The 10238-nt window shown below is 39.7% G+C and overlaps 3 protein-coding genes across 4 annotated transcripts in view; 1 reads left to right on the plus strand and 2 right to left on the minus strand.

The window, feature by feature from the left end:
• Positions 1–10238, minus strand: part of LOC119421599 (septin-9) — a 916196-nt gene that overhangs the window by 349634 nt on the left and 556324 nt on the right. The gene's annotated exons all lie outside the window — the stretch shown is intronic.
• The window catches only part of pvalb5 (parvalbumin 5), a 571007-nt gene that overhangs the window by 4445 nt on the left and 556324 nt on the right, over positions 1–10238 (minus strand). For both annotated transcript variants that reach the window (XM_037688960.1, XM_037688961.1), the window contains exon 3: positions 165–254. The gene's annotated coding sequence lies outside the window, so the exon portion shown is untranslated. The remainder of the gene's footprint in view (positions 1–164; positions 255–10238) is intronic.
• lmtk2 (lemur tyrosine kinase 2) overlaps positions 1992–10238 on the plus strand; it is a 31732-nt gene continuing 23485 nt past the window's right edge. The window contains exons 1-2 of the mRNA XM_037688963.1: positions 1992–2518; positions 9202–9323. Coding sequence (XP_037544891.1) covers positions 2404–2518; positions 9202–9323 — 237 coding nt within the window. The 5' untranslated portion in view covers positions 1992–2403. The remainder of the gene's footprint in view (positions 2519–9201; positions 9324–10238) is intronic.

A 10238-nucleotide genomic window follows, 5' to 3' on the forward strand; every position in this document is an offset into this window, starting at 1 on the left:
AAGCAGTGCTGCCTTTTAAAAATGTAAAATTGAATTCACAAAACTTTATGAAGATATCTCAAAAACAGATGTTTCCACCCCTTAAAAATCAAAGGGACACTGATGTTTACGTGTTGCAAACACTTGAAGTTGCACAATAAATGTAGAAAAAGCGTGAGACTCACCGTGCTGCGGGTGAGGTTGGTCTTGGAGCAGATGATGTGCAGATAGATCCCTGCCTCTCTCGCACGCTTTGTGCTGAAGTCACGGACTCTCTCTTGCAGATTTGTGATCCAGACTGTAAGGAGCAACCTGACGTATCTGCCCTCAAACCCGGGGAGATTTCCTCTACGCAGCAGAACGCCTCCTCCCCCCCTTCATCAGTTAATCAGAGCAGATAATTTATGTCATTCATCGGCCTACTGTTTGGTAAACTTGCAGATGTATCAAGATTACAGTAGAAGTCAAAGTGGATGTTTATGGCACATTTAAAACAACTCAAAGATGAGTTTCACTTCAATGCAAAAATAATGCTTTCTATTGTATTTTATTTAAAAAAAGTAATGAAATGGTATGACACAGGGTCTCTTCACCCTCGGTGGAGTTTCTTTTAGTAGCTTGGGCCAGAAATAACAAATAAAAGCCGTTTATGCAAAATGTGTCAATGGGAAAGGCTAGTTTTTTGGGTGATATGCGCAAAGACTTTTAAGTGATTTAATTTATGAATGACTAAACAAAGTCCTGCATATTTTTCTCTCATTTAAAATATTACAGACTATAACACTCTGAGATGAAATGCTGCAGCGTAGTAGAAAAGACACATTCTGAGCATTGACAAATTGAACAAGAGCTCTGTATACAATTTTGCCATAAATTATTGGAGTCAGCTCTGTCTGTTAGAAAAATATTGGATGAACCACTGGGTGGATTTTATTGAAACGTTCAGCAAATAATCAGTGAATGTACAAATGAGTGATAAACCGAGTCAATATAAGAGGGCGGCAGCATGGTGGTGCAGTTGGTAGAGCTGCCTTCCCTCAGCAAGAAGGTCACAGGATCAAATCCCGACCAGTGGGCCTTTCTGGGTGGAGTTTCTTCTCTTTGTGCATGCGTGGGTTTTCTTTGGGTACTCCAGTTTCCTCCCACAGACCAAAAACATGCATGTTAGGCTGACTGGTAACTCTTAAATTGTCCCTATGTGTGAGTGAGAGGGTGAATGGTGGTTTGTCTCGTTTGTCTGTGTCCTGATGAACTTGTCCAGAGTGTTCCCGGCCTCTCGCGCAGTGACTGCTGGATATGGGCACTCGTGACCCCTGTGACCCCAAAAGGAAGAAACGTGTGAAGATAATGAATGGTTGGATGGATGGACGGCCATTAATAATTTTCACAGATGTGCTAAAGCGTGGTGTGAAAATAGCTGAAAGGTGTACACAACACATATTACAAGTGTTTAATTTCTAGAGATTTTGCAGCTCTGGACAATTTTTATGAGGGACAAACATTTATTTGTTTGTTTTTTGAATAGGTTGCAGACCCCTGACTAAGAAATATCAAGTAAGTATAGCTTTCTTTAATTTGTGCTGATAATGTGGCTTTTTATAAATGCATTTATAATTTTCTATAAACCTGTACGAGTTTCCTGAATATTCATATAACATTCCAATGTGAAAAACAGCAACAACAACAACAACAACAAAGATCGCAAAATTAAAGCCTGCATCTCTGCGTCTGTTCTATGAATGGCAATCATATGGTTTGGCGTAATTTAATAAATAAATTAGCCATTACAGTAGTTCATAATTAATAAATAACCATTATAGGTGGGTCGTCTTCCATTACGTTACTCCCGGGCTTGTGACTGGATTTTCAGGACTTTCTGCAGCTTCACTGGATTTACTGGCCGGGCAATAAAACTCGAAGCTGATTGGCTAGGTAAACTCAATGCCGATTGTATCTTCGCTTCTATTGGTTTAGGTACTTGTCAATCATTCAAAGTGTTACGCCTCACTCCGTGACGTGACGTTGTACAGGAACATGGCGCTTTGGAGGAGAGGTGTTTTCATGATAGTGAGGACTACTGATTAAAAACTCGGTACCTGTGTTCACTTTAGTGACATCTGGATGCTTCCACCAAACATGGCAGGTCGTGAAAGGTGATTGCTGTTTCTGGCTCCATGGACAACGGAACGCTTCGCGTCGCGGCTGTGTTTGCTGTCGTCAGCTGAAACTGTTAGCCTTCATGCTAACCGAACCAGTTAACTGGCGAGTAGCAAGTAGCTAACCCAGCCAGAAATATGCGCGTCAATATAGTCTACGCTGACGTTAAACTCAGTATCAATGGTTAAAACACTTAATACAGTGACATATCTGCCAGTTATTTGGACGAAGATTTTATTTGGCTAACATTTTAAGCCAGCCAGGAAGATGGAGAGGCACCGTGGGTCTGTGTTGCTGGTCGGTGGGATTTTCCTGTCGGCATTTTGGGACTCTGAAGCTGCTCCTCTTCTATATGTTTTCAAATCAGGTGAGACAATCCACGGTGAATTAATTACACTATTAAATGATGTTTTTCTCTTGTAATTGTAATAAGTAGATCTTCCAGCTAGCATTTGCTAGAAGGAGTAGCTGCTGTTGCTAATAGGTAGCTAAAAGCTAACACCAACATGAATTCTTATTCATTTCTGAAGGTTCTTGGCATGGTCTTTGCAATTATTAGCTCACAGACTTAACTACGGTAGCTGGCGGCTTTGTTTTCTGGCTATAAAGTAGGTAAATATTTAAATAATGTATTGGAAAGCAACTACACGTCTAAGTCACGACCCGGCTAATGGCAAACTGAAAAGCTAATCATAAACAAACTTCCCCAACCTGTTCAGAGAGACAATACTTTGTAATGGGTCCTACTTTATCACTGTTTTATATTTACCAGCAAAACAGGGTTCTAAATATTTAATACTGATAAGTGGACATGGTGACTTTCAGTAAGATTGGTCCAGTTTTGTCATGTACATTTTGGTTATTGGACTATATTTGATTATGTTTAAGAATGAACACTTTTTACTTACAATTGTAGTACCTATTCAAGATGTAATTTTGTTTGATTGTCTTTTCCAAGTTTGCTTCCTTCTCACTAAGTCTTATTCGTCAGACCTTCAGCTTTACAATATCTTGCATTTATAACGATTGACAAAAGTTATTTCATGAACTCATTGTCTTATTTTTCATCAGGTAGAATAGCAAGTATTTTACTACAAATTTAGCGCATGTATTTTGCATGTATTTTACAGGAAATAAAACAGTCCAAATTAATACCTCCGCCATCTATGTAAGCCCCTTGTGATTTTCTTGTTCAGGCAATGATAATTATAATGATAATAACCTTTTATTTTACCAGGTAGGTCAATTAAGAACCAGTTCTCATTTACAATCCAGTAAGTCAGTCCAAAATATTCAAGTTCAAGTACGGTAGGTTTATTGTTATTTCACCACATGAGGTGGAACACGGGGTCCAGTTTCATCCAACAATAGCAAAAATATAAAGTGTTAAAAGAAGCAGTAAATAAGGATCTAAGATATACGCTAAACACAAATAATGTAAAACGATATGGCGTAACAACAGCAGCACAAACGTGAGGCTGTGTGAGTAGATCGGTATGAATGAATACAGCAGCATGAAATAATCAGCAGCATGGATAATCAGCAGCACATATCACCAGTTAAAGTAGCATTACAGTGATTTTTTTTCACAGTGATTATCCTGGTTAGATATTCACAAGTCTTAACAGCTTCAGGGTAGAAGCTGTTCCTCAGTCTAGTGGTTCTACACTTAATGCTCTTCAACCTTCTGCCTGAGGGGAGTGGGGCAAAAAGTGAGTGTGCTAGGTGAGTGGGGTCCTTCATGATGCAGGTGGCCTTGTTCCTGCATCTGGAGGTGTAGATGTTTGTGATGGTGGGGAGACTGACTCCCAACAGTCTTCTGTGCAGCCTTCACCACTTTCTGCAAAGCTTTTCTTTCTGCAGCTGTGCAGCCTCCATGCCACACGTTGATGCTGGAGCACAGGATGCTCTCCACTGCACACCTGTAGAAGGAGGTGAGGACTGAGCTTCCTAGTCCAGCTCGTCTCAGCTGCCTGAAGAAGTACAGTCGCTGATGTTTCAGGACCAGGCTTCCTTTGCAAAAAAGATCTGGTTAAATAAAGGTTAATAATAATAAAAAATAACAATGACAACCTGGCCAAGAAGCAGCAACACAGTTATAATACTACAATGATAAAAGCATATAGGTGATTACTTTACATGAATGGAAATATTACAGTAACTTTTTTTTATAAGCCAGCACACAGAGATAAGACAGACAAAAATCAAGCTGCACCAAAGTGCCAAGAACAAGAAATTATTAAAGAAACTTAAACAGCACTAGCATATAAAAGCAGCGTGTTGGGATTGGGATGGACATTCGTGATCTCCAGTTGCACTGGATCACAAGGAGGGAGAAACATCTGGTAAAAGAGGAAACCCACACATAAAGTAATTGCACACAATTACGTCCTTGGGTTAAAAAAAACCCCATATAAATAGTTGAAATAAAATCATAATAATTTTTTTCTTACATGCTGTCCCTTAATAAAAAAAGTTTATACACATTAAAAAAGATGTGAGCCTTAAAAACGTGCTACCTGAATCTGAAATGCTTTTGAACTCAAACTATTTTGTTTTTACCTTAGTTGATTTTAGACATAAAAGTTAAAATGCTAAAATGGTAGAAACAAAATGTGTCAGAGTTAATATATTTCTTGCTTACCTACCTGAAAAACCAAGTTTATGGCAAAGCAGAGTTGATGTTTGCCCACCAGCATCGTTAAACTGTTTCTAGCTCTGAAGTAAACCTTGAATAACCTCTTTAATGTTTGTGGCACAATTTCTTTTTATTTTTTACTGTCATCACAGGGCTTGTCATGAGTAGATCATTCTGTTGATTCACAATGTAATGTAATCTATGAAAGTAAACAATTTTCTGTCGTGTTAAGTGCCGATTAAACCGAAAGCATTTTGTATGACTACGGTTATGATTGGCGCTAATGCTCGGGACAGTATAGCAAATATATAAAAAAAAAAATTAGTCTACTGAGTAATGACACAATGGTCCTCACAAGTTTTCATCCATCCATTATTTTTGCTTCTTCCTTTTCGGGTCACTGGTGGCCATATCCAGCCATCACTGTGTGAGAGGCGGGGACACCCTGGACAGGTCTTCAGTCCATCACAGGGACACATAGAGACAAACGAGACAAACAACCATTCACTCTCTCACTCACGCCTAGGGACAATTTAGAGTTACCAATCAGCCTAACATGCATGTTTTTGGAATGTGGGAGGAAATGTTCTAAAAAAAAAGACAAAAAAGTTCTAGAATTGCACCGCTCATGGTGGCTGCATGTTGGAGCAGCTCTGTTACATTCATTCTGAGTTACTGCTTTTGAAAACTTTAATTCCTCTTTTTTTCTGGATGTATATCGCTTTTTTACGATGATGATTTACTCTGATATCGGATGCTGTGCAGCTGGAAGGATTTTTACTGAAACTTTTTTACTTTTGGACATTTGTTATGATGTGTAACCATGGCAACAAGGTTTTTTTTTTTTATCAACGAGGAGCAGCTGATTAACATCTCAAAAGCTCAAATATCTCATCTACAGCCCCAAATCCCACATGAGTTGAAAAGGAGGTGCCGTGGACAAATTCCCGTCAACCTGGCGATGGTGCTCGAGTACCTCACCACCGAGATCCTGGAGCTGGTGAGAAACTCGGCTGGTGAGGAGCTCTGCAGACTGCTAGGAGGAGTGACAATCACTCAGGGAGGAATTCTGTTTGGCATTCGGGCAATCCTTCTGCCCAGGACGACCGAGAGGCCTGCCGGATCTGACAGTAAGATGGATCTAGGTGGACGGATCGGTATCTGTGGCCAGATTCTTCTGCTTCACTGCAGGAGATCCTTCCTGAATTTATGGCACCGGGCCTGCAATCAAAGATTATCAACCCGATTTATTTATTTCCTAATAGTTATAAGACAGATGAAGTTGCAAAAACTAGATTTCTTAGTTGGATATTTGGAAAGTTTTGAGGGTGGCACAGTGGCTCAGTTGGTAGAGCTGTTGCCTCAGCGGAAAGGTTGCTGGATCGAATCCTGGCCGGGAGCCTTTCAGGGTGGAGTTTGCATGTTCTCTACGTGCATGGGTAGGTTTTCTCCAAGTACTCCGGTTTCAAATTAAAAATGCAATTCAATTCAAAAATACTTTATTAATCCCAGAGGGAAATTAAGTGTTGTCGTAGCTCATCATCCTGGTTTCAATCAAGAGTTGTTATTGATGCTGATAGCTGTGGGCAGTTAGAGGTAAAAGAGTAGTTTAATATTTTTTAATTTTTTTTAGATCTCCCAATGAGAGAGGCTCAGTCACTTTGGATTTTGTATGTACAATACACTGCCTTGTGAAAACCTAATTTCTCTATAAGGTAAAATTGTAAAGGGTGAGTCAGTAATGTGCAACCGCAACATATTCCATTCTTATCAGAACCAGTCAATGATTAGCAACAGGGTTGTTTGCCTAATCATAATCCAGTATTACAGGAAAGCATGACTGTAATACAAGTCCACTTTTTATGGTTTTATCACTCGGCAACCTTTCCTTTTCTCTTTTGTTGTTATCTGCATTTATCAATGTTTAAAGATGAAACTCTAATGTTCTTTACTGTTTGCTTCAACCCTCCATCTCCACTACTTTAATTTGTTGCTGTCAACTCAATGTGTTGTTGATGCTTGTTGCAACACAAACATCACTAACCTTTAATGTTGCTGCCAGGAAACAAACGTGATCGGTTTTTGTCTTTTCTACTACTTGGATCAAAGTAAAACACGTTGTTGCCACAAGGCTCAGTGTTATTTCGATTTTACAGTAGGAACACAAGGCAATGGTCGTTAAACTAAAACTAAAAGGTAGACATGATACAGGCTGAGTCAGCTGGGTTTGACTGATGAAAGTCTTCACAGACAATCTTGGATCAACCCAAACTTTTCAGACAAATGATGTCATTTACTTTCCTGTGAGTAACAGTGCAAATGTCCACCACTTAAATTTTCCAAACTGGTTGAAAAACCTATGAAAATGGGTCAGCTCCTCCTCTGTGAGAATGCCTACTGAAATATGCAGTACGGCTGAAATAAGACATGGCAGCTCCCTGTTGCACTTGTCCCCAAAAACACTCAGTCATTGGGTGGAATAAAAAACAGAAAATCCTATCGGAGACTGAACTGGTTCCTCTGTGGAGCTGCAGTAACCTAGCTTCTATATGACCCCATCGTACTGCTGTGACCTTTGCGAGGCCTGAACTTCCTCATAACCTGTTGCTGTAATGGTCATAAAATCATTTAGTTATTATAACTCAAGATCCCTCCTTCTGTATCCTGTGCATCAAGTGTAAGGTTTCATGTCCAGAGGTCAGGACGTAACTGTTTTATAACATAACTTTTATTTTGCACACTTCAACTCAACTTTGACTTGTGTTTGAGATGGTTCTCTATATGAATAAAAGGTCATTTATTTCTTGTAAAGTTTTAGAGTTTTATTGTTGTGCCTATAAAAGAGAATCTGTAACGTTGGTGTCTTCTTTTGGCCTTCATTTACGTTTAAATCTGCTGAAATCATAAAATAATCAACTCTTAACAGCTTCAGGTATATATGGTCAATATAGTTTCATCAGTTTGTGTCAGTGTCTTGAGTGTTGGCCTGCTTAAAGTTTAATTCTTCATCTCATCAATATTTCACGACAGTTCCTTTATTGCACATCTTCACACTGAGATGTTTGTTGAAGGGATCCTGTAGAAAAGCTGTAGATTAGTGAATACCTATGACTGTGATGTATTATTTTTTAATCACTGTAAATATACACCTTTTGACCTAAAGGCTGGAGTTGGACAAGTATAAATTTTCTGGTAGGAAAAACTATGTAACTTGTTACTTTTGCCAGTTTGTCATTTGTTTTTTTTCATTCATATCTTAGATCTTATCTTTTCTTTACGTTTGATACTTTTGTTGGATGTAACTGGGACCCTGAGTACACAATTTTCTTCCACCACATGTACCACATGTGATGTGAATGACAATAAAGAAACCTTGACCTTGATGCTGCTTTTAAATTTTATCACTTTATAAAATATAAAATCAAATGTATGCATTTGGCTGGTTTTCTAGTGTGAACAAAATCGATATTTGTAAGGAATGAGTCAGAGTGTAGGTTGGGAGGACTTGACTGTAACGTCCTCTGACTGTCCGATGACCAGCAGTCATAACTTTCAAATGAATAGCTATAAATGTGAGCAGTGACATTTAGGAAACTAGATGGCTGTGCGGGAACAGACTGTCTCTTTTTCTCTTTCACACTCGCTCACACACCAAAAAGTGAGGTCACTGAGAGGATTAATAAATACAATACTTTTTAAAAACTGATGTTGGATTATCTCTAATTAGATTTTCATCAAATCTGCTCCTTTTGCTATCCAGAGTTCCTAAAATACTTCATTCTGGTTTCTGTTTTTATCTGCTAAAATACACCGGGTCTAATATTTGTTCCGTGAGTTCAGATTTGCTTAAACGTGCGGCTCTAGTTTTCTAACGTGCATTCGTGTGCTGGCTAACGACTGCAGTGAGTGGGCTGTAAAGCTGTTGTCAGACCTGTAACCTGAATTGCTTGGCCAGCAGCATCCTCGCTTGAGAAGACCCACACCTGCTGCCAACCACTGCTGCACCATCAGATACTAACGGCCGGTGGACCCCCCCCCCCCCCGCCCAAGCTGTCTTCCTGAATGTCCATGAGGTAGAGGTTGGATGGTCAGGAGTAAAAGATGAGAATTATTGTCGTGATTGCAGTTTTTTTTTTTTTTTTTAAACCTCAAGTATATAAATATTTTTGTGACCCAGATCACATGGTGCACATTCATCAACAAACCAAAGAAGTGCTTTTTTTATGTTGGGCTGAATTACATTTTCTTGTAGATGTGGAATAAATACACTCTCTGTTTTGCGTTACTGCCGAACACATATTTCTGATCTAACCTAGCAGTTCTGATCGGTGCCCTCTTCTGCTCTTTTCTGAACAATGTCCTACTTGAAACTACAAAAGTGAATGCCTCGGCACTTTTATTTTTTGTAATTTCAGGTGGAAGCGCAGGCGACGTTTCGTCTGTGTCTCTTTACCTGTCCCTGGTGGTGTCGTTGATGGTGCTGGTGGCCTTGGTTGTGTTGGTGCTGAACTGTGTGACCTGCTGCAAAGAAAGGGAGATCAACTTCAAGGTAAGAGTTGAAGCAGGCTGATAGTAAGACTGGCACAGTTTAACCTGCTCTAATTCAAGCTTCATTTATTAACTACACAGTGACACTATGAATGGGCTTTAGATCAACGGTCCCCAACCATTTCTGTGCCACAGACCAGTTTAATTTCAGACAATACTTTCACGGACTGGGCTTTAAGGTGTGGCGGATAAATACAACAAAATAAAATGATATGACTGACATAAAAACTGGTATTTTCTAAATATAATAATAAACATGAATCCACTGTGTATGCAATTTTATTAGCAGCCTTCACGTAACATCGCTCCAACATCATACCATGCGTAACGGCCTCTCAGCCCCACACTCTCTGGTTGTAATAGTAAAGGTTAAACATGCCTTCAACATAAGATGCACCACAAAAACAAATATAAAGTGCATGAAAATGCAACTCACCGTAACGCTAAATCAGTGAGAGCCCTGAGCTCGTTTCTCTACAATGAGACGGTCCCATCTAGGTGTAATGGGAAACGATGGCAGCCGAAGTGTGTTGCTTATGTCCAGTCTGCTCTATAATTTTGTTTTGGTTGCTGTCACTGCAGAGGACCCTGCTTCACACAGATAGGATGTCAGAAATGGCAACAGGGTTTTCAGTGCTATTGTGGCGATCTCAGGGTTCTGCAGAGTTGTTTTCTCAAACGTACTTTTAAGGCCACTGTCATTTGCGATCTCCAGCAGTTGATCGTCTTGCATAAACGTGCTGGATTCCCCTGGTTTGTTGGCGAATGGGTCGCGGATCCATTCCTTGGCAGTCGGTCTTTTGTGGTTGTGAAGTAGCGCTCGAACTCGACCCCTTTAAGAAGGTAGCCATGTGACTGAGGCTTGACCTGTGTATTGTGAAATTCTTTATCAAAAGGGCTCGTGAAACGGTCGGCA

This window comes from Nematolebias whitei, chromosome 15 (assembly GCF_014905685.2).
Source record: "Nematolebias whitei isolate Nwh7 chromosome 15, NemWhi1, whole genome shotgun sequence".
NCBI classification, from domain to species: domain Eukaryota; kingdom Metazoa; phylum Chordata; class Actinopteri; order Cyprinodontiformes; family Rivulidae; genus Nematolebias; species Nematolebias whitei.